Source organism: Podarcis tiliguerta, assembly GCF_965153285.1.
Source record: "Podarcis tiliguerta genome assembly, chromosome: 16".
NCBI lineage: Eukaryota > Metazoa > Chordata > Lepidosauria > Squamata > Lacertidae > Podarcis > Podarcis tiliguerta.
In genome coordinates this window covers 39,828,311-39,852,227 of record NC_139549.1, presented here as the reverse complement: position 1 = coordinate 39,852,227, position 23,917 = coordinate 39,828,311, and the positions used below count along the sequence as shown (strand labels likewise).

The 23,917-nt window shown below is 47.5% G+C and overlaps 2 protein-coding genes across 25 annotated transcripts in view; both read left to right on the top strand.

Annotated features, from left to right (window-relative positions):
* The window catches only part of LOC310667182 (anaphase-promoting complex subunit 5-like), a 16,894-nt gene extending 16,142 nt beyond the window's left edge, over window positions 1-752 (top strand). The window contains exon 14 of the mRNA XM_083418901.1: window positions 230-752. Within this exon, the coding sequence (XP_083275027.1) occupies window positions 230-479 (250 nt within the window). The 3' untranslated portion in view covers window positions 480-752. The remainder of the gene's footprint in view (window positions 1-229) is intronic.
* Window positions 753-3,417: 2,665 nt separating this feature from the next.
* The window catches only part of CAMKK2 (calcium/calmodulin dependent protein kinase kinase 2), a 63,985-nt gene continuing 43,485 nt past the window's right edge, over window positions 3,418-23,917 (top strand). For 6 of the 24 annotated variants that reach the window (XR_014506218.1, XM_083419052.1, XM_083419048.1 and 3 more), the window contains exon 1: window positions 3,418-3,601. The gene's annotated coding sequence lies outside the window, so the exon portion shown is untranslated. Of the gene's footprint in view, window positions 3,602-4,396; window positions 4,576-6,354; window positions 6,587-9,344; window positions 9,434-23,917 lie in introns of those variants that run through there. The other 18 variants (XR_014506220.1, XR_014506221.1, XM_083419045.1 and 15 more) reach the window with 10 other exon arrangements.

Genomic DNA, 23,917 nt, shown 5'->3' with positions numbered 1-23,917 from the left:
AGTCCAGCCAGGGAAGTGAAATGGGAAGGGGACAGAGCAGGGCCAAGGAGAGGCGTGGCTGGTGGAGGCTTGGTTCAGGCAGAATCCTGAAGGCCCAGATAGGCAGCTGCCTTTATAATCTATTTAATCAACTGCGTTTTAATATATTTCACTGTTTAATCTTTGAGGGGGGGGGTGTTTTTTTAACAGCTGGGCAATATATGGATTTTATGAAACAGGCAAATGTTTAAGCAGGAGAAGAAAAACTTTGTTCTTTTTCGACAGCTCTGGAGTCAGCTATCCTGAACCTCAACGAAGCCAAAACCTATTTTGCCAAGGTGGACTGTAAGGAGCAGCTCCGGGATGTCCTTTATCTCCAGGCCAGGCTGTTCCACAGCCTTGGCAAGGCCCAGGAGAGGAACCAGTGTGCCATGCTCTTCCGCCAGCTGCACCAGGAGCTCCCTGCGCGGGGAGTCCCCTTGATCAATGCCTTCAAATGAGCCCTTTGAGCAGAACAACACTGCTCAGCGCCGTTCTACTTCAGCAGGACTTGGGCAAGAGAACTCTCAAATAGATTGCCTCTTTAAGCCTCTACAGCAGCCTTTCCGAGACTAGTCCTGTCCTCATGTTTGGGTTGGGGCTGATGAGGTGGTAGCCCAAAACTTCTGGAGTTTCTCCCCCACCTCCTTCCATTTATTATTATATGTCTCTTGTTCTGTGCAATCCTCAGCATTTGGAAATCAGTACCAATAAAGTTGTAGATTTTGGGGCTTTTTCTTGCTACAAAGAAGGATGTTTCTGTCTGCCCTGAAATATGTTTCGCTTTGGCTGCAATTCATGGTTTGCTTGGGGATTTCCTGCCCCCCTTCTTCTTGCAGCTGAGACTTGAGCATTTGGCTGTACAAGTGGCTCCATTGTAGGGAAAGCAGGCTTTAGGAACACAAAAGGTTAGTTGTGTGGGCAGCTAATTGGCGACTTACTTGCAAATTGTGCAATTTCTTCCTAAAGTGTGGGACTTCTCCCCACCTCCCCTGTGTTTGGAAACACAGAAGTGGTTGGCTCAGAAAGGACTAAGCCTGTATGCCTGGCTTGGATGCAGTACGATCACTTTCTTAAAATACTTCTAGGTTACACACAGCATGCCATCCTCACCAGCTTCTAAGGAAAAGAACAAAATTTCTGGCTCTCGTGGATGTCTCAAGAGATCTGAAACCACATGAACAAAGGCAACCCCAGCTTCACCACAATAGTTTAAACATTATGTATCCTAAGAATACTGACATTACAGTGTGCTCTATGTGGGGCTACCTTGGGATGGATCTGGGCACTTCTGCTGGTGCAGAACGCCGTGACTTGGTTGCTTGTTGGGGCATATTTGCCTTGTTTACGGGGTTTGCATCGCTGTCAGTTTGCTAACGAGCCAAGTTCAAGGTGCTGATACTGACTTAAAAGTTCTTGTACAGCTTGGGACCAGGTAACCTGAGAGACTGCCTTATCCCTTGTACACCCAGTAGGTGGCTGCAGTCTGCAGGAGAGTTTCTCTTGCGAGTTCCAAAGATCTCAGAAGCCCGCTCTGCAGAAACTCTGAGCAGGGCTTTTAGTGCGGCTGCTGCTGCTGCTGTTGTATGGAATAGCTTTCCCCTCAAGATACAACAAGCACTCATTATCTGCACTTCCTGGAAAGAGTCAAAGGTATTTTTGTTCCAGCAGCCTTTCCCAGCTGGATAAATGGGTCTTCACCATGGTTTTAATCTTCTAAATGCACTTGTTGCTTTTGTGTTTTTAATTGTGTGTGTAAATCGCCTTCAGAAGAAGAGTTTGGATTTGATATCCCGCTTTATCACTACCCGAAGGAGTCTCAAAGCGGCTAACATTCTCCTTTCCCTTCCTCCCCCTCAACAAACGCTCTGTGAGGTGAGTGGGGCTGAGAGACTTCAGTATGACTAGCCCAAGGTCACCCAGCAGCTGCATGTGGAGGAGCGGAGACACAAACACCAGATTACGAGTCTACTGCTCTTAACCACTACACCACACTGGCTCTGGAAGCTCAACCCAAAAATGTTTACAAAAATACATATATTGGAGGAAACTACATAAAAATGAATGTATTAGTGAAGATAGCTGGCAAAAATGTGCATGTAAGTCAAAGCTGCATCCAAAAAAAGAGGTGTTTATTAGGATAAATTCACATTAAATTGTTGAGAAATTTTCGTCATTTTTTAAAAAAGAAATTGTTGTGGAAATGTGGAAAACTGAAGATGGAGAAAATAAAAAACTCAGAGACCTGAAAATGGCAGATTTGTCTATCCCTGATGACTACAAGATGCTAAACTGTTGAGTGAGGTGGGGTGGGTGGAATGGAATGGAGTATCCTGGCAGATGAGGTAACTGGCTTGCTAGAACCCTGAACAGAAGTGTTCCACGTTATCACATATTGTTGCAGGTCCTCTGTGTCGGTGCCCTTTTCATTTACATATATGCAGTCTTCGTATCCGGCTCAGAGCCACAGTTCCTGCCATGACCACATAACAGCGAGAGGGTGTTTACCCAATGGATCATGTTGTGTTTGTGTGTGTTCCTGCAAGACGGGTTTAAATCCTCAGTGGACGGCCTTGGGAAATCATCTGTGCCTCATCTCTCCCACCAGCAAAATGGGAATAAAGAATTTATAGGGGTGAGAGTTGTAAAATGCCATGTGTGCTTAAATGACCTGATCAGGGGAGCTGCTGGCTCTCCATTCCTCTCGCTGGGAGGGAGAGGAGGGGCCACACAGGATAGACACACCCTGGGCACTCCCATCTTTTGGACTGGCCTGACAAAATGGAATTGGCGAGTTCTGAATCGACTCATGCTGGCCCAAACTACTTTTTCTTATTTTGCAGGTGAATAAAAAGAAAACCACTGAGTCAGAAAATTGGTTTTGCATTTCATGTCCATTTGACCGTATATATTGGGGCAGGGCAGCCTTATGCTTGACTGCATGTTATATAGGAACTTCTATAGCATAATACGCTGTAAAGGCCATACTGAGCGGCAGAGTGCCTTCCCTGCAAGCAGCAGGTTCCAGGTTCCGTCCTCTCTGGCACCTCCAGGTGGGGTTGGGAGACTCTTGCCTGAAACCACTGCTGGCGATGAGCGTAGATTATGCTACATTTGAGCCAAATGGTCCAAGGGCCTGAAAGCAGCCTCCCATGTTCCTACTTCCTTTTGATTGTCTTAGCCTAATGCATCCTTCAAATCGGCTCACTCCAACCATGTAAGCATAGCCAGACTGAGTCCCAGCCCCTTTGGGGATGCTTACGGCTTTGGGAGGGTTGTTGTTGTTGTTTTAGCACTGCCAATGCAGCTTTATGAGTAACAACCTTTTTTGTTGACATAGTGCTGTGGGTGTTGGCAGGTAACCCATTATTTTCAAAGCTAAGAGTGCACCTGTGTTCCAAAGTCCGTTGGAGGCAGACTGGTTTCCAAATTGCAAGCTTTACCAGACGGCTGATATAAAGCAGTCCTGGACGATGTGTTGTTTTTATTCGTGCATTATTGAAAACTCTTGGATGGCAAAGTCCTCCAGATGCGACCTGGGAGCTGGAGAAGAGCCTAGGAACAGCTTTTAGCACATGCAAAGGTAATGCAAATCTGTCTTGAGCAATTGTTTCAGTGGAAATGTAGCTCTGGGGTGTCCGCTTTTAAGTAGGCCACCCCCCTCTTCGTTAGAGTCGGTGTGTCTGGGTAGGAGGAACCTTTAACATCTTGGCATAGCCTTGGAAGCAAAGCAGCCCAGTGGAAGGAAATCATCAGGAGTTGTGTAGGCTCTCCCAACCTGTAGGTTACATACACAGCAAATTTCCTATTTTCAAGGCAGTAGCAGTATTGGACTACAATTGTAAGCCTACTTACTAGAAATGAAGACTTACTTTTAAGTAAGCATGCATACGATTGTATGCTAGCAAGGGAGATGTGAAGCAATGCAAGAATCACCAATAAAGCATCCCTGACAGATCAATCAATCAATCTCACCATCTCTATACATGGTGATTTACAAAGAACAGGTTTGACAGGTCCCTGCCCCATTAAAAATGAAAGAGAATAGACATGGGGTGCAACATATGGGAAGAATATGCAATTATTTCAAATGTACTTTGGCTTCATTACAATGAATATTGACACCAGCAATTGGTTTTAAATGCTATTTTTCTCTTAATATTTCTGATATTTTAACTTCGTTTGTTATTGGTTAATTATGATGGCTTCATTATCTGCAAACAGAAATACTGAATGCTGGATACAAATTTGTAAATAAATAGTGACCCACCAGTGTTGGGTAAGCATTGAAACAGGAGAGTTCTCCTTTCAACTACTTCCTTTTTTGTGTGATATCTGATCAGTCCTTTTTACACATTTAATTCCCCCCCCCCCCAAGGTACCAGTGATTTAAGAATGGCTGTGGACCTTTGAAGGAAATGCAGCTGAAACTCCAAGTGCTAAAACTGTGCCTGCTTGGAAGCTGTTGAACAAAACAAAACGCTCCCTGTCACACACAAAAACCCAGCCAGTTGCTGCTGTCCAGTGCTGCATATCTTTGGATATTTGTGATGGCAGGTGAGAAAAAAACAAAGCCTCCCCCTCCCCCAAAAGTGCTTTGGGTGTGTTTAGGCAGCAGGCACATGGTTAATGGAGACGCTACAACATTGCTCTGCCTGGCATGTTGCCCTTACTAAGCCTCTGAGCAAGCTGGTGTCCTGGGGTTTTTTTTACTGCCAGTTTGAAAATGGAGTTTACCTTCAACAGTGATTTTTTTTTTTTTTTTACATTTTAGAGTGATGTATGGAACGTGATATGCAAGACCCATTTTCTCCCCTGTCCAGCTTTTATCCATGATAGACATGCCTCTTGCCTTGCCATTTACTTATTATTTACTTATTGCCAAGAGCAAACCCCAGCACTGAATTGTTTTAACAGCGGGTGTGGTGTAGATTTACCTGAGAACTGCAGCAGCAGAGTATGAAAGAGACTGAGGGGGAGAAATTGGAGAGAATTGGTCAGCTTGTCCGTTGCCTGTTCTTTTGGTGTTGTTGCCTCTGGAAATTTAATGTACTGGTAGGTTTTATGCATTCTGGTCTGCAGGATTTCAGACGGGACATTCCCGGCCCTGCTGGGTGTTGGCAGGGATTGAACCTGGCCTGGGACCTTCTGCATGCAAAGCAGGTGCTGTAAGGCTGAACTACGGCCCTCCATCTTTCTGCTAAGGCTTTCCCCAAAAATATTTACAGTACAATAATCCTGGTTTCCAAGCTCAGTCTTCTTGGAATTTTCAGAAGGCAAAGCTGTCAGCCCTGGTAAGCCGGGCCTTTGCTTTTTCAGAGAACGTTTGGAGTTGCTCTTGGAAGAAGCATGCAGGCTGTTGTATTTTCATAAAAACAACTGCTTTGTAGACCTTTTTGGAGAGGAGGTTCTGTGTTAGTCTTTTGCATCAAGAAGAACAGAGAGCTCTGTGGCACTTTAACCAATTTATTATGGTATGAGATTAAAATGGGCATATTTTACGATTGTCCTCTGCATGTATGTTCCCATTACTTGTATCAAAAAATAAGTGAACAGGCAGACAGCAGGGAATGAGCCCTGAACTAATACTCTTATATGCACATTTATTATTAAAAATGTCATTAATTCTCAACTTAATCTCTCCCTTGCTTTTATAAACTTCAAACAAAAAAATGATGTGCACTATTGCCATATTTTCATGATGGTTTACTAATCTCTGGCGTATTCTCTGAGCTGGAAATTTTCTGTCCACCTCCCTACCCCAGTGGCCTACCTCACAGGGTTATTTCTAGGGAGCTAGTATTATATCTAGTTGTGGTTTGCATCCAGAGACAATGGAAGGATGTTCCATGGGGGCGAAATTAAACTGCTGGAGAGCTGCGGCGCTTGCTGTGGCTGTAGAGACCCACGCGCGCGAGAGAGAGAGACATGTTGTGTTGCAGCCGGGGCAGGCGGAGGCGTCGGGTTTGGCCGGTGCAGACGATGCGCTCCCATGGCGTTTCTCCTCTCTGCGCTCCTCCTTGCTGTGATGATGAATGCAACCCCCCATCCCAGTCTCTGGCTTGCTTTTGCAGTCGTGGGCTGAGGATCGCCAGGCAGCGAGCTCCATGTTCTCTGATCCGTATCTGCTGCGCGGGGGCTGCTGCCTCTCCGGCTCCCCCGCCCCCCCCCCCGCCCTGCGGCTGGACAGCAGAAGGAGAAGCGCAAAGGGGGGAGGGGGGAGGCAGGCATGGAGATGGAGAGGGAGGGAGGGAGGGAGGGAGGGCGCCCTTTGCAGGAGGGAGGCGCCCCACCCCGGCCGCCCTCCCTCCCTCCACATCTGGGCCACTCACGGCCTCCCCGGGCGACGCGCCTCCTCCAATGGGCGGCGCTGCTGCCAGGCCGCTCTCACTTTCGGCACAGGAAAAGCTCCCGGCGCAGCCAATGGGCGCGCAGCTGCTGCTGCTGCTGGCATCTGGGGCGCCGCGCGGGCGGGCAGGCGGGAGGGCGCGCAGCTCCGGGATCGCGGCTGCAGCAGCAGGAGCAGGACCAGCAGAAGGGCGGGAGGAGCCGCCGCCGCCGCCGCCAGGTAAGGGACCGGGGCCGGGCGCGCCGCTGCGCCGCCGCCTCCTCTCCAAGGGCGACGCGTTTCCCGCCTGCCTTCTCGGCGCCCCCCCCCCCCGCGAAAAAGGGGTCTGGCTTCCGCGATTTTGGGGTGCTCCGAGGGCGGCGGCGGCGAAGGGAGGCAGGATCGGGTCTTCGGAGGGAGCCCGGCGGCGGGATTTCCATTTGGCGAGGGCCCTTTTCGCCCCCGCCAGCTGCGCATCCCTCCCGCCCGGAGGACGGCAGCGCCGCGGAAACTCCCGCCGCGAAAAGGCAGCGGGCGCCTCTGGATGCAGCTGCCTCGGCCGCCTCCGGGGGGGGGGGATGAGATTCCGCCCCAGAAACCCGGGACACCCCAGGTAGCCCGTTCGCCCTCCCCTGGAAAAAAAAATGGACGTGGTGGGGGGTGATGGAACCCCAGGCGTTTTAGACTCCCCATCATGTTTTGGTTTTTTCCTTATTTTCTGTGCACCGCAAGTTTTTGCCAGGGGCTGCCTTCCGCCCACGGTGCCTCCCCAAGACTGGGAGATCCAGGGCTTGAGTGGAAATGTCGAAGTGAGGATTCCGTGTCGGATTAAGCGGGTGGAGAGGAGGTCAAGTTGCGCGGAGGGAGAGAGGCTGCCTTCCCCCGAATTATGAGCTTGAGGTTTCCAGGTTGTGCTGGGATTTTGACAGCGGAGGCTCTAATGGGGGGTGGGGGGGTTGCAGTCTGGTCTTCTGGATTTCTCACTGACCTGCTTAGCTGTGCAAAAGGATAGAAATCTAGGAGAAGAGACCCGTTAGGACCTCCTTGCATCTGGTCCTTCCTTCTTCCTCTTTGCTGTAGGACCAAGGCGGTTCTTGTGGTTGGAACTGATGTCTCAATGAGTGCTAGTTTAAAAAACCGTCGGGTTTTAGCTCAGACACAGGCAGCTTTAAAGTTTTATTTCTCACCATGCGATGAAATACCTCATGGGCTGATTTTCCTAGATCAAGTGTAAAGGCCTGACTCTGCCCCCGCTCCCAGCGCACACCCATCACTTGGCAACCCAAGTGGAGTTACTCCGTGAAGGCAGCGCAGAGGGTGTGTTCACACCTGACCCTGAAGTGGGCTGCTTTTGTGTGGATGTGCAGTTGCTGTGGATGTGGGCTGGAGTGTAAAATAGGCTTTTTAAAAAGCCGAATGCCTTTTCTCTTGCTGAAACTGATCTTGAATTCACATGGAAAATGTAACTGCCAGTTTTAAATATTGTTCCAGTGTGTTTTGGAGGAGGAAGGGGCACCCCTTTCCATCTGGTTCACTTAGCTCAGGGTGACAATGGTTTGGCAAGGCTTGGCAGACGAGGATTTCTTAGCCCTGATGTTCATGACACACTTTCACCATGGAACTGAAACTCATTCTGGCTGCTCCTGCACAGAAATCTTCCCAGTGTGACAGGTTATGTGGTGAAACCATATCAGTTTTTGGAGAGCGTGTGGCAGAGGCCACAATGGTTGGTTAACATTCCCCCTGGCTGTTTGCTCCCCCCTGCCACTTTGGGGAGATTTGGATGCAGGCAGAAATGAGTGGTCCTGCATTTGAGCTTTGAGGCAGTCCTATCCTGTGAGAGGAGGATTGTACCATCTTTTTGAAACAATAAGAGCTGCAAAAGGTATTAATTAATGTGATGGACCTTCCTTTCTTTTTCTCATCTTTTTGTGGTTCCTCACTGAATAAATAGAATGCCACTGCAACAATGAGGCCTACAAACATGATTCCTTGGTGTGCCTGTTGTCTTTTGAGGAATTCTAAGCAAAGCTACATCACCACCTGTAGACTTACCTGCATGACCTGTTCAGGCTCTATTAGCATTGGAACAAGAGTGGTGGCACAAGGCCATGGAGTCAACATTGCTAAGATACTAGTTTACTGCAGCTTTTCCAACAAATATATGTGAAAGTGGGCAGCTTTGCATTGCTTGGGATACGTTTTGATATTCTGTGCCAATGTTTGCCAGCCTGGTGCCTGCCAGGCAGATAGGAGCTGCATTGCAAAACATCTGGAGGGCACCAGACTGGCAAAGGCTGTTCTATGCTTTGCCTTGATGCATAAGATCAGAATCATTTAATTAATTAAGTTAATTATGATTTTTGAGAGTAAGCTCTCCCCTTATTAACAGTCTTCCTTCTGCTGCGAGTCAGCTTGATGGGGACTCTGAATTTTACTATTCTGAGAAAGGGGGGCAATAATGTTTCCTCTCTCCCTCCACACTTTTATAAACCTTTACCATTAACCTTATTCTCTCTCGTCCCCATGCACCTACCAATGAGTTTTAGACCTCTTTTATGAGTGAAGACTTGCTTTTGTTTATCTTATGGTGGCCTTGAAAAGTGTTGTTTCTTTTTTTGTATACCAACCAGCAAGCAAAATGTATTTATTATAATTATGTTTCAATAGATAGATCCAGCTATCTTGATTCTAAAGGATTTAACTGCTGTGTGTTGAACAAAATGGCTGGTTTTGAATCCTTCAGAACAAAACTGGAATCCAGTGACTATAACGAGCTTGTGTGTTTGGAGCAAGTGAAGTGAGATAAACTGAAGAGAAAACAAAGGCTCAATTTGTCCCCTTTTAAAATCATAATAATGATAATAATAAATTCCTTCAAGTAGAACTTTTTGTGCTTTCCATCTCTCTTGTTCTTTCGTCTGCTCTCCCCTTGTTTCTCTTCTGGTTTATCTCTCAGTTTTACTTCTTTGCAAGCTACAAAGCTTTATCTCTGCAGATTCTCCACATTCCCATGAGCTGACTTGTAGTCTGACCGTTCCTGAAAATCCACGTGGCTCGTGGGATATTGTCAAGGCACCGTTGTTGGTATGTGTGGGCTGGTGCTTTTCCCCACCTTATTCTTTTATTTTTCTTATGATCCTTTTGGTTTAATTGTTGCAAGATCATCTTCACACAAGAGTTTATACAGTCAGCCAATTCAAGTGGCAAATCCTGAGATTCAAGTTCCATATGTGTGCCTGTGGGTAGGAATTGTATGGTTGAATGTTCTCCATGGAAACAAATACACACACACACACACACACTGTCCTTAATGCACATAGAAACCAAATATGTCAAGCAGAAGGGTTCAGCCCAGCCTGTATGAAGGTGCTAAAGCTCAGTGGTAGGACATCTGCTTTGCATGCAGAACGCCCCAGTTTCAATCTCCAGGAAGAGCTGCTCACCGTCAGTGTAGACAATACCAAGCCAGATGGAGAAATGATTTAGTGCAGTAAAAGCCAGCTCTCTATGTTCCAGTTTAATTCAGCCCTTTTATTCGGAACAATGAAGACTATAATCTTCTTTCTTTAAGGGAATGGTCAGCAGTTCAGTGGTAGAGCATATGCTTTGCTTGTAGAATTTCTCTGATTCAGTCCCCAGCATCTCCAGGTAGGGCTGGGAGAGAAACCTCTTTGAAACCCTGGAGAGTCACCTCTGGACACTTCCAGCTGTATTGAGCCAGATCAGAGGTGGCCAACTCCCAAGAGACTGTGATCTACTCACAGAGTTAAAAACTGGCAGTGATCTACCCCTTTTGGGGGTTCAGGTCAAAGGTGTTGAGCTTTTTAGGAAGGAGGAAGCCCCATTTTTTGGGGTGCAGGGCAAAAGTGTTGAGCTTTTTGAGTTTCTTTGGGGGAGCCAATGATCTGCCACAGACGTCCAGTGATCTGCCTGTTAGACGTGCCTGAGCTAGATGGACAAGCTGTTTGGCTTGGTATAATTTGGCTTCCAGTGCCAATCTTATTTGTCGGGGGATTTGGGTAGGTGTGTTTTTAATGGCACATTAATATGGCACACTCCGCTGTGAATGGAGGTTCTGTTCAGCTATCATACCAAATAGACATTGGTATTCTTCTTCTCCTCAACCCACATATTCGTTTGATCCAGGAGTAGCCAAAGCTGCACTCTTCATATGTTGCTGGGCTGCAGCTCCCATCAGCCCCAGCCAGCCCTGTCAAAGGTCAGGCATCATGGGAGCTGGAGTCCAACAACATACGGAGGGACACACCTTCCCCAACCCTCGTCTTAGTATCTTGGGGCAGCACATTGCTTAGACTAATTCTGCATTGTGCAATCGATTCCTTTCCTCTGCCTTGGTGCTCATCTTCATTAGAGAACCCTGATTTCAAGGATTTTGGGAGAAGGGAGAAAAGCTTCTTTCTATCTGCTCTGAGTACTGGTTCTGGGGAGAAAGGAGGGGCACTAGAGAGGTTGGGGTGACATTGTGGGGGAAGAGGATGCTTGGTAGGGTAGATCTTTGCTCTGATCCAACTGACTTCATTTTTTAATTGCATGCATGTAAGAACAAGGCAGTTAACAAAGGGTGTTTACGGTACTTCCTCCCTTTACACCTACAAAGGAAGAATGGCAAATCAAATTGTGTGAATATTTGGAATTAGCAAAGATGACAGAAGTAATTAGAACTCAACAAAAACCAAAGGTTAAAAAAAGAGTGGGATGTTCTAAAGAGTATCTGGAAAACCATTTTTCAGAAGTGTAGGGGGACCTAATAAACACCCAATCAATCTCCCCACTTTGAAATTGAAATCTTTGAACTAGGATGCTCTTAAATCCTCGCAGATTGGACAAGCGCAAGTGGTGGGGTAAATCATCAGGCACATGACAGCTATGTGGGCATCCTCTCTCTTCAGAGGGGATCCAGTAACAGCATCCTTCAATTACGGCAGAAAACATGGACTGGAACTTCAGAGCTGGAAAGGCTTGTCTCCATTCCACATTTCTCATGCTGATTACGCAGTGAGAGCGAGGGGTCTGAAGTTTGGCAGAAGTGGTCAGCACAAAAGTTGCATTTTAAAATATGAGATTTCAGGTGGTAAGAGGCTGTCTCAAAATCTGAAAAGCTCAGAATGCTGAAAAAGAGGCCGTACATGTCAATAAATTGTATTTCCTGATTCCAAGACAGAATTGCCTTTTAGTTCAGGCTCAACATCTCGTTGAAAGCAGAAAATACTAAATTGTGCCCTACCCCCCTTTTAAATTTTAGCCAATTCTTAGGGGCAAGGATATGCACCCCTGCCTTCGCTGAGCAAAGACCAGCTTCCAAACAGAGAATGGAAGACTCTGTTGCCTTAGGGAACTGGGGTATTTGTCTGGATTTGGCACTGTTTTCACATTCCACCTGTGTCTCTGCATAGCTGTCAAGCTCATTCAAACTGGCCTCTCTTGTGCATTTATTTTTTCCTTTAATCTGGGGAATTTATTTTTAACACACGCCCCTTGCTACTGTTTGCATTGTTTCCTGAGGCCTGTGCTTTTTCAGAATTAGCCTGGCAGTTCAGCACTGTGCAGCCTTTAAAAATAAATAAATAAAACTTCCATAGCTTTAGAGCAACTGCCTGGATATAATGGGTTTGCGGAGGTTAATGGGAACAGAAAGAATTCTAACAGATGCTGCTTTAACCTCATTAAAAACAGATAAAAGTTGCTGGCTCGTGTAGGATTAGGCCGTCCCAGTGAGTCAAGCAAGGTTTCCAAAAAGTGACTTTTTCCCTTGGGGTTTCTAGGTTGCGTGTGAGGGGCAGAAAACAGAGTAAAGAAAGGAAACTTAAAAGCAAAAGTTGACTGAGTGTGGTGTCCCCTCTGTGAAGCCATGTTGCTTGCTAGGAATTTCATGCGCCAAGTGTTGTGACGTGGGGTTTGTGATTTCAGCTCTCTTGACATAATCTGCTGGAGACAGTTCTCTAGTAACACTTCTTTATTACAGCAAACAAGACTGAAGACTGAGGAGGGGAAAGCTACATTTATAGGGACAGGGGACTAGCTAGAAAGGATACATTTTGGAGGGAACAATATCAGGCAATCACAGTCCTGCCTTTTGGAGGAAACCAATAAGACAGAGGATCCAAATACAGCAGTTTAAATGAACCAATAGTAGCTGTACCCCCTGAAACCAAAAGGCAGTTACTTTACCCTAATGCAAATATAGACAATAATAATACAGATATAAAATCCTTTGACTCAATACACAACACCCCTCCCCCCCTAGTGAGCACAGCAGACGTAATCTCTCAGGTACTGTGGGGTCCTACAACTTCTACTTGATCTCCTGACAACAGGCGTTGCCGGTTCTGGATTGGGTGTTACCTGTGGTAGAGGGGCTGCTATAGGGGTTTCCTCAGGAACAGATGGAGTCCCAGACATCTCAGGGTTCCCTACCTGTACCTCGTCATCATGAGGACTAGCAGACCCTGGTTCATTTGCTGAAGCCCCTGGTGACTGCACCTCTGGGCCATTTTCACTCTGGTCTTGCAGCTCTGCGTCGTTAGCCAGGGATGAATTATCTGACTCCTCCCTGCTGAGCGCCCGGCGCCTCAGCTGATCTATATGTCTCTTCCAAACTTGCCCATTTTCCAAGGTTACATAATAGGACACAGGTCCACTAGCCCGGGTGACCACACCAGCCACCCCCCGCGAACCTCGTGAATAGTTCCTCACCCAGACCAGATCTTCAGGGGCGAGATACCTTGTTGTGTCAGTCTCAGCCTGGGGGGTTGCTCTTGAATTATGGTTTGGCATTTTATCCGGGTGGACATAATCCAGCACCGTTACCAGTCTTCTACCCAAGAGCAGCTCAGCTGGCGACTTGCCCGTCGCAGTACACGGCGTCGCATGCTGCAAAAATAACATTCGCGCGATGCGAGCTGACCAGTTACCCTCCATTAAGCGCGCAATGGATTCTTTGGCTGTTCTTACCATGCGCTCAGCCTGCCCATTGGAGGATGGGTGAAAGGGCGCGGATGTGACCCCTCTTATGAAGTTATCAGCCAAGAATGCCCTGAATTCTTGGGATACAAAAGCTGCCCCATTATCTGATACAATGGTCTCAGGTAACCCGTGGGTTGCAAACAGCTGCCTCAACACCTTGATTACGGCAGCTGATGCCATGCTAGGGACCATCGCCACTTCTAACCATTTGGAATATGCATCGACGACAACCAAAAAGACCTTCCCCTGGAATGGCCCAGCAAAATCTAAGTGCAGCCGGCTCCAGGGAGATCTGGACTGCTCCCACCAGTGAACTGGTGCTCTGGCCACTTCTGGCCGCACCTCTTGGCATGCCTTACATGTTCGTACCCATTGTTCTATGTTCTGGTCCATTCCAGGCCACCACACATAACATCGGGCTAGCGACTTCATCCTGACCATTCCCGGGTGTCCCATGTGAAGCGTCTCAAGCACCCTGTTTCTCAGTGGTGCTGGGATGATCACCCTATCTCCCCACAGGAGACAACCCTTATGCATGGACAACTCGTGCTGCCTTGTCGCATAAGGCCTGAATTTGTCTTCATGCGGACCACCTGGCCACCCCCTCCCCACCCAAGTGAGCACACGGGAGAGAACAGCATCTTTCCTCGTTTTCTCAGCTATATCAGTAGCCGTTACAGGAGCCCCCGGAAGTGTTTCCAGCATCATTATGTGCTCCGCTGGAGCGGGATCCTCATTGCTCCCGCCAGGAAGGGGCAATCGACTCAGCGCATCAGCGTGGCACAACCGTTTCCCCGGCACATGGGTCAAGGTGTACTGGAACCCGTTCAGGAATATAGACCAACGCAACATTCTGGGGGAGAGAATTTGTGGCGTTTGTTTGTTCGGGTTGAACAACCCTAACAGTGGTTTGTGGTCCGTTTCAATGGAGAAATGGCGACCGTACACATAATCATGGAACTTTTTGATTCCTGCCACAATTGCAAGCGCCTCTTTGTCAATTTGAGCATAGTTGCGCTCCGTGGGCGACAACGTACGGGAATAGAAAGAGATGGGCTTTTCCGACCCATCCAGTTCCCTATGACTCAGCACCGCCCCCAGGCCGTATTGAGAGGCATCACATGCCAGGACCAGCGGCTTTGACTCATCATAATGAGCAAGGACGCTCCCGCTACTCAGCATTCTTCGCAAGGAGTCAAAAGCCTTCTGCTGCCCCTGCCCCCATCGCCACACATTCTTTTTCTGCAACAGTCTATGTAATGGTTCAGCTACCGAAGCTTTATGGGGTAAGAACGAATGATAAAAGTTAATAAGTCCCAGGAATGACTGCAACTCCGTCTTGTTCTGTGGTCGTGGTGCCTCGATGATGGCCTTAATCTTAGCATCTGTGGGGTGGATGCCTGATGCATCAATTTTAAACCCCAAGAAATCCACAGCTGGCACCCCAAAACTGCATTTTTCCTTTTTCAGTTGCAACCCCACCTCCTTGAACTTGAGCAACACTGCACGGACACGCGCAACCAGTTCCTGTGGGTCTTTTCCAGCAATCAAAACGTCATCAAAAAATGGCAAGACCCCCGGCAGACCTCTTAACAGGCGTTCCATGAGCCCTTGAAAAATCCCTGGGGCCACACAACTCCAAATTGTAATCTGTTAACTCTGAACGCCCCTTTATGTGTGACAATAGTCTGTGCTTCCGCTGATTGTGGGGTTACTGGCAGCTGTTGGTAGGCTTGTGCCAGGTCAATTTTGGCAAACACCTTGCCCCCAGCCAGTTTAGCCAACAGATGTGATACGACTGGAATGGGGTATGAGTTTCCCCTGAGTGCCTTATTGATAGTACATTTGTAATCTGCACAGATCCTGACTTCCCCATTTGCTTTAAGGGGCGTGACGATTGGAGTCTCCCACTTAGCAGAGTCCACGGGTGAGAGAACTCCCTGCTTGACCAATTTATCCAGCTCTGCTTCGATCTTGGGTTGCAGTGCAAATGGCACTCGCCTTGGTTTGAGTCGGATTGGGGCCACCCCAGGGTCCAACTCGAAGTCAACTGGGGGCCCTTTATAACAACCCAGTTTTCCATTAAAGAGACCAGCAAACTCTTTGCATAATGCCTCGCTCATCTCAGGGCAGGTTTGGATTGAATTAAGCCCTGATATACTCAGTCCCAGGGCGGGGAACCAGTCAGTGCCCAGGAGACTGGGGCGACTGCCCTTCGCAATCACCAGTTTGAGTACAGCCTGTTTGTCCCGGAACTGAACTCTCACGGCACACATTCCCATAACATGGATGCGGCCCGCTGAGTATGACTGCAAGGTTGCCGGGAAGGGCTCCAGAGGGGGCAACTTACCCCTGGGGAAGAATGTCCTCGCGGTCTGGTCCGACACGATAGTGAATCCAGATCCGGAGTCCACCTCCATGTCGCACTGCTGACCCTCAATCTTCACCTTGACGTGTGCCTTGCCTTGCGCTGGGAACTGCACGACCCTCCCGTTGATCTCCGTTACATAGTGGCAGTCCTTTAGAAAATGGGTTGCTGTGGGCGGTCTGCGATGCTCCAGTCTAGGTGTTCCTGTCGCTCCCATCGCCGCCGATCTACAGACCCTGGCGATGTGACCTGTCTTCCCGCACGTCCGGCACATAGCATCCCGGAAACGACAACTCTTCCGCTCATGGTTTCCGCCACAACCTGGACACCTGCCTCGGTGATCTTTGTGCACTGTGCAGGCCTGACGCACTGACTCGACCCCACGGACTGGGCTCTGGCTCGGAGTAGCCTCTAGCTCGTCCATGGCATGCGCAACTTCTATCTGTGGCTTAGGGGCCTTGCGACTGGCATCAAGCTCCTCTCTTTCATAATTCTCCGTGGCGGTGGCCTCCTTCAAGGCTGAAGCAAGGGTAACCTCTTCTTTAGCCACGATGCGTCTTCTGGCTTTCTTGCTGCTCAGACCACCGATAAACCGATCCAGGAGAGTCTCTTCCAGATTTTGGAAGTCGCAGTGCTGAGCGAGCTTCCGCAGTTCAGCTAGAAATGCAGATACAGACTCCCCAGCACGCTGCTGCCTCTCATGAAACTCCATCCGCCGGGCCATCTTGGTCTCAGTAGGCGCCAAATGGCTTGTTAGGCAGGCAAGAATATCTTTGAGAGATGTCTCACTTAGCTTCGCTGGAGCAAGCAATGCCTTGGCCAGCTTGAAGGTCTCAGGCCCACAGTAGCTCAGGAATGTGGCCCTTCTTTTGCTGGCATCGGTGATCCCTTGAGCCACTGCGAAGAACTCGAAGCGTTCGACGTAGTCTTCCCACGTGTGGGGCTCTGATGGCTGGAAGGGCTCCAATACCCTTGGACTCTCCATTGTCCTGTGGCAGGGTCGTCTTCTCAGCTGGCCAGTGAGTCTTGTTCTTAGCTGCAATCCGGACTCTGAGGCAGGGCTGCGTTTAACCGCTCCTCAGCATTCCGGATCCCACCTTCGTCGCCAGTTGTTGTGACGTGGGGTTTGTGATTTCAGCTCTCTTGACATAATCGGCTGGAGACAGTTCTCTAGTAACACTTCTTTATTACAGCAAACAAGACTGAAGACTGAGGAGGGGAAAGCTACATTTATAGGGACAGGGGACTAGCTAGAAAGGATACATTTTGGAGGGAACAATATCAGGCAATCACAGTCCTGCCTTTTGGAGGAAACCAATAAGACAGAGGATCCAAATACAGCAGTTTAAATGAACCAATAGTAGCTGTACCCCCTGAAACCAAAAGGCAGTTACTTTACCCTAATGCAAATATAGACAATAATAATACAGATATAAAATCCTTTGACTCAATACACAACACCAAGTTTGATTAGAAAATGTGAGGCCTTAGACTGGTCAAGCCTTGGTTTTCTTGTTGGTTGACATAAGGAGACAAAGACGTAAAAATATTCTACTTTAGACTTGGTCAAGGGACCAGGTGTGGACCTGCACATCAGCGTATGGCATCCGCCATATTTGTTTCCCACAATGCCCTGGAGTAATGCCTCCACAGGCCTCCACACCTGGAGCCATCCTTGACCAGTTGTTTCCCAACTTTGTAGCACCAGGAATTGTGGTTTCCTGTCTGCCACAGAAGAACTACTGTGTGTTGTAGGAGATTCCAGAATGTATGCCAGGGCACTCACTGTTTAGGTGTAGGTGTGACCTGCCTGTCCTGATGGACATAAGAAGAGCTCTCCTGTGCCAACCACTCTAGCCCTGTATTCTGTTCTCACAGCGGCTAAACAGAAGTCTCTGGGAAGCCCATGTGCGAGGGCATAAGCACAACATCACTCTCCCCACATACGATTCCCAACGACTGGCATACTGGCTCCGGCAGGGCAGGTAGAATCCAGCTAGCACTTTGTCTAAACCTCTTGTAGAGCCATCCAAGTTGGTGACCATGGCTCGATCTTGTGGCAAGGAGTTCCATAGATTAACTATGCGCTGAGGAATTCCTGAATCTTCCCAATGTTCAGTTCCTTAGGATGATTGCAGAGTCCATTAATGGTTAGAGAAGAAGAAAAGCCTCTCTGTCTACTTTCACCATGCCATGCAACTTTTGTATACACCTCCCGTGTCCCCCCTTTGCATGCCTTTCTTCTAAGCTACGAAGCCCAACATATAAACCTGGAGCATGTTTAATGCTGTTCACTTAGAGCAGGGGTAGGCAACCCAAGGCCCGGGGGCCGAATCCGGCCCAATCACCTTCTCAATCCAGCCCGCAGACGGTCCAGGAATCAGTGTGTTTTTACATGAGTAGAATGTGTGCTTTTATTTAAAATGCATCTCTGGGTTATTTTCGTTCATTTCCCCTCCAAAAATATAGTCCGGCCCCCCACATGGTCTGAGGGACGGTGGACCGGCCCACGGCTGGAAAAGGTTGCTGACCCCTGACTTAGAGCCACTTCAAGAAACACACTGTATTCTCCAGTGTTGCTGCACTGTAGGGGGAAGATCAAATAGTGGTGGGTAAATATAAGACCACAGCTGCTGCTGCTGCTGCTGCTGCTGCTGCTGCTGCCGGTGGTGGTGGTGAGTGTCAGGATTATTCCAAGTTCCACCCTGAGCAGCTCGCTTTCATGGGCAAAAGCAAGTTGCTCATCCATTTACTTTCAGAGAGATCCCAGAGCATAGAGAGTTGAAAGGAACTCTGTGTGTCTGCCCTTGAAGTTGGCTTTTTGCTTTTCTACCACTTTCCTTTCTGGTGGTAATCTGACCTCTACCCACTTCCTGTGTCCCATCCTGCCCATTGCCTCCCCCTTTTTTGGTGCCATTTTTGGTGCGGGCTTCTGTGTAGCTGGGGGTGTGCAGCATTGTGGGCACTCTTCCCAGTTAATGGGGTAACTATTTTTATGCACTTGCTGGCAGAGCTCCCAAAAAACAGACCCTGAAGTAAATGGAAAACCAGCAGGGTGGGGGTGGGGATGTGCTATGCCTTTGCTTTTGTGTATGTGTGTGTGCATTAAGTGCAGTTACCAGATTCTGCTCTTAAGTGCAGCTGTGATTGGTGCATAAGAAAGCTTTTGTTCAGCATGAAAACAGCTTCAGCAGCAGTGATACACCAGGAGCAAAATCTATGCTACAGATTTTTCGGTGCAGTGTATGGTGGCTTGTGTGCTAGCAATGGATGTAACCACACTAGAAGATTACTCTAAAATTACAGTTCTCTCTCTCTCTCTCTCTCTCTCTCTCTCTCTCTCTCTCTCTCTCTCTTTCTCTCTCTCTCTCTCACACACACTTTCTGTATGCTCACTTGGCCTCCAACACGGCCACAAGGAAGAAATTGGAAGTTCCCACTTCTTTGTTGACCATTGTGCAGTGTTGCATCTGAACCCTAAACTCTGGTTGGTCTTAACTCTAGCTAGTGAAAGCAAGCCAGCTTTATAAACTATGGTTGAAATTGGCTTGTTGCACTACTCATACTTAAGAGTAACCACAGTTTGTCCTAGTTCAGATGTCACCACAGGGCAGGCTGTGGTTAGCCTAAAGCAGAAGCTAATGCTTCGGAATTCCTCCTCATGGCAGTGCCAGAGGAGAGGAGGAATAACTCAACCATAGTTTACAGTTATGTGCCAACAAGGTGTCTGTCCAACCTGCAGAGCCAGTTCACATACACTGCGTGTCAAGTGCTTTGAACACTCACAAAAAGTGGTGTAAGTGCTGAGTATTATTACATCGGCATGCATGAGAATTAAAATATAGAATACAATTACAAATAAATCAACCAGATAACAGAAACAAAATCAAGGATCAAAATTAAATATTCATCTCAAAAATTATCAAAATTAAATGCTTCCCCAACTAACCAATCAAAATGAACCAATTAGCCAAAATGAACCAACCCCCAATTTTACACCTATTGTTGTTCTCAGGTATATTTCCCCAAATGCCCAACAGTACCCTTTTTAATATTTTAAGATGCCCAAACTGGGGTTTCTTCCTGGTTTCTAATCCAAGCATAAAACACTCTTTTCTTTCCTGGTGTCAGAAGCAGCAAAGCTGTGTCCATGAGCCTGTGGCTCAGGCATCTAACTTCAAACCATTTGGCACAATATGCATTTCAATAAATCTTCTGTCTATTAAACGGACACCGATGGAAGGCATGACTTGTTTGCCTTTAAATCTTGGGCTTTGTTTGTTTCTGAAGTGCATTGTTGGCCCTGCTAGCTGCCTCCACTTTATACCTCTGTGTGCCAGCGATTCCAAGAACCTTTTGCAGCAAAATGTTTCCTTTTGCATTTCTTCACGATGCCTGTTTAATCAGATGGCTCCCTTTGGCTCTCAGAGGCCCTGGTTGCTGAACCACATTTGCCAAATGAATTGAAGATTTGATACAAGGATTGTTCTAAATCAGAATCCCAGTACTGAGCGACTCTAGATGAAGCGGGCGAGGAGATAATTTAATACTCGTAGCATGTTACAGGTGTCATTTCCTTGACCTGCAAAACACAGGTGATAGAATCTTGTCTAGCCAAGTAGGAAAACGTATTTTTTGTACAGTTACCGGTATACTTGTGTCTTGCTAACTGATTTACTGATTCGTTCTCTTAGGGGTGTAAAAATTGTTGGTACAGCATCACGGGTGCTAGATAACTAGATTTTGATAAGGTGTGGTGCAGATTCCCTCCTTACTAAAAATGAGGAGTTCCCGGAAACAATGTGCATCACCCTAGTCCAGGTATGTTCAAAGTCTGTTTCGGGGGCCTAATCCGGCCCCTGTGGCAGTTTATGGTCAACAACTTTGGGTGTGCCGTGCAAGCTGTGCAGCCCGCAGTTTATAGTGAACTCCAGCAGTATGATGCCAGCCCTATTAATGGTCTTGTCCTGTGAATTCCACGTAGGAAACCACTCCTCTTCTATGAATAATTGCGACTTATCGGTGAATAAGCTTATATCTGCTCCGATTCTGGCATTGAAGTCCCCCATTATAAGGATCTCTGACTTTGGAAATTCAGCCCCAGATTTATCTAGAATAAATCTTAAATCCTCCCAAAGCTGATTTGAGTGAGAGGAGGAGTAGGTAGATGGATTGTACAAGTTTACACATATGAATTCCCCAAGCGAGCTGTTAGTGATGTGCAAAGTTTGAATGTAATTACTCTCTAACCAAAAGATAGGAGAGATATTAAGCTGAAGCTCCTGCGAAACAAATGTTACCAGGCCTCCACTAGGGCGCCCATACAAGTGTGTTTTGGTCGCAGGAATCACAAAGGCGTCATAGCCCGGTAGGGATGGGGGGGGTGAAGATTCTAAGCACCAGGTCTCTTGTATACCCATTATCTGGAATTTCGCTAAAAACTCTTTCATATCCCCGTCATCCTGTTTGGACGTCCATCCTGCCACATTCCAGGATAGCACATTAAAGCAATTTGAGGAGGGACTATGTGCTAGTCAATTGCTCTGGTTGCTGGTGGGAAGGACATTGCCAGGGGTCTGAGACAGCTCCAGGCGAGGTACTACCGAAGGTATCGAAGGGGTGGTGAGTTGATTGATGTGACCAGCAGGGTCTTCAGTAAAACCTAAGTTGTCTCTTTGCACAGTGGGTTCCTTAACGTTTATATATTGGCTTGAAAAGGTTGCGGATAAATGAGGTTCTACCAAAAGAGGTTGACTGGCAAAGGACGAGGATATAGAGTCATTTGACTGGACCGCACTGAATGAAGACTCCAGGTCAGGCATAGAAGAATAGGACATTGACAGATTACCAGGATGAGGTGTGTTTGGCGCGTTACTCTTTAAGGCGGAGGACGAGGTAGTTGATTGCAGATCTATTAGTAGAGGTGAAGGGGGTCTGCGTTGCGACGGTGTATGAGGAGCTTCCGCCAGGCAGACTGCCAAATCATCCGTTATTGGAGTCCCAGTATTTGGCAGGGGTTTCTGGGGTGTTAGCCTCTTCATAACTGGTTTCCTTTGATTTAATAGGTTGCTATGTCCAGGATTTGAGGAGATTTTCTCTTGAAGTACATGTGTAAGATGCTGCTTGAGTGTATCAAGCCTGTTTATAACTTCCTGCTGTTCTACTAATGGCAACTCGCCATAGGATGAAATAAGGTCCCTCTCCTCTGAGATATCCAGATGGCTGGGCCCGCTTTGGTCATGCTTCTTTGTTGCTGGAGTAGATAAACCAGGAAGCTTGGGCTGAGAGGGAGGGTGAAGTTCCCGGGTGGACAACTTGAGTTTCAAGACTGAGTCGCGCCTGTCTGGCGGGCAGCTACCTTTTTGTACGGTGCTGCGGAAGAGAGGTTTAATCCTGGTGTCATTAAAGACTCTTGTTGGGAAGATGCCCCAGGTGGCCAGAAACGCTTTACGCCTAACCAGTATGGAGGGAATTTTTGGAGACTGGAAGGAGAGCAATACTTTTTGGAGCCGATGGTGGTAGTTTAAAAGTTTCACTGTACTGAGGTCTATTAGCGGAGGCCAAATCTGAAGGAGTTGCCTCAGATGATCTTTGACATCTCTCGAATTATTCCACCTTGGGGACCTGGGGTCCCTACTGTGTATAGTTAGACATATTTTGTTTGGTTGTAAAATCAGAGATTGAGAGTCCAATTGAGTTTTTAGGAGGTGACCACCAGTACCACTTTCATGTCTAATAAGGGAGGTATACCTCTGTCCCTTTAAATCCCTCGGAGGCAGAGTGTGGTTGAGCTGGAGCTCTAGCAGATGGGCCTCAAGCTTTTGGTGGAGATTATCCACCTGCATGGAGATCCCATTTATGCTCTTAAAGATGCAGCGCAGGGTCCTGGTTATTAATTGGAAATGATCGAGTCCCATGCCATCGCCGAGGGCCAACTCGGGCTCCCCCTTCGAGGTGGCTCTCACCTCTTTGTCATTATCGTTGGCATTATTCGTTGTCTTCGAGTTCACCCCCTCCACTTCTATATCGGCTGCGAGGTCAATTAAAGGATTAAAACGATTGTGAGTTTCAACCATGTAGCTAACTTCCTCATTATTTCTATTACAGTTAAGAAAAAAAGTATCAATCTTGGACTGTTTGGGCCTCGGGGGAGGCATTGCCTCATCCAGGTCCCTTGGCCGCTTGCCATGGCCCATAGTGGAGATTAGAAGCAATATCCACAATAATTGGAAGTATCCTAATACACCTTAGAGAGTATTGTAGGAAGCAGGGGAGTGGAGAGCGAAGAAGAAAGAAAAGTAAAGTTCGTTACTTACTTACAATTCTCAGTCATTTCGGTTCAATGTCTTAAAGGTCAGACTTAGCAAGAGTTATTTTTGTGAATATGCTTCTCTCCATTTTACCTCTTACTCTCGCAATTCCCAGGCATACCGGGGGATACTATACTTTTCTAGGATCTAGAGGGGCAAGTGTTATAGATTACATCTGGTCCTCCTCAGCATTTAATGATGAGGCATACTGTTTCAATGTGTTCAACAGAACCGAAAGTGACCACCTTCCAATTGCCATCTCCTTTCACCACACACAGCTGGGGCCTCCCAGCTCACCACACCCCCAGGATTCATCGACCCTGGCCCCCGGACGCAAGAAGTGGGACATCTACCTGGAGCAAGACATAAAAGTCCTCCTAAATTCCCCTGAGATCCTAGCCCTGAAAGCGCAGCTGTTAACAACGAATGTGAATCATTTCTCAAATTTCCAGCAAATTCCAGTCTACTTGCTCCCTTCGCTTACGAAACCTTCCCGTGTGATTCTATCCTGGAAGAATCAAACCTGGTTCGACCAAGAATGCAAACAGTGCAGAAGTAGGCTTAGATTTCTCCAGTCAGACATGAAAGCAGACAGCACTCAGAGCAAAATCAGGGAGTTAGCCCAATTTCGTTCATACTATAAGAAGCTGCTCCAACATAAGAAATTGCTCTTTGCGAAAGAACGCTGGTCGGCTCTGTCAGTGGCCATTAAAACCCGTGACGACAAGAAATTTTGGAATTTAATTAATGCAGGTCTAAGACCCCCCTCATTCATTGTTAATAACATCACAGCAGCCAGCTGGCACTCTCACTTTGCTCAGCTGTATTCCACCTCAGATTCTGACGTAAATGTAGTCACCACCCTTCCAGCATCTGCCTTGCCCACCTGGGAGCCAGTCTCCCCAG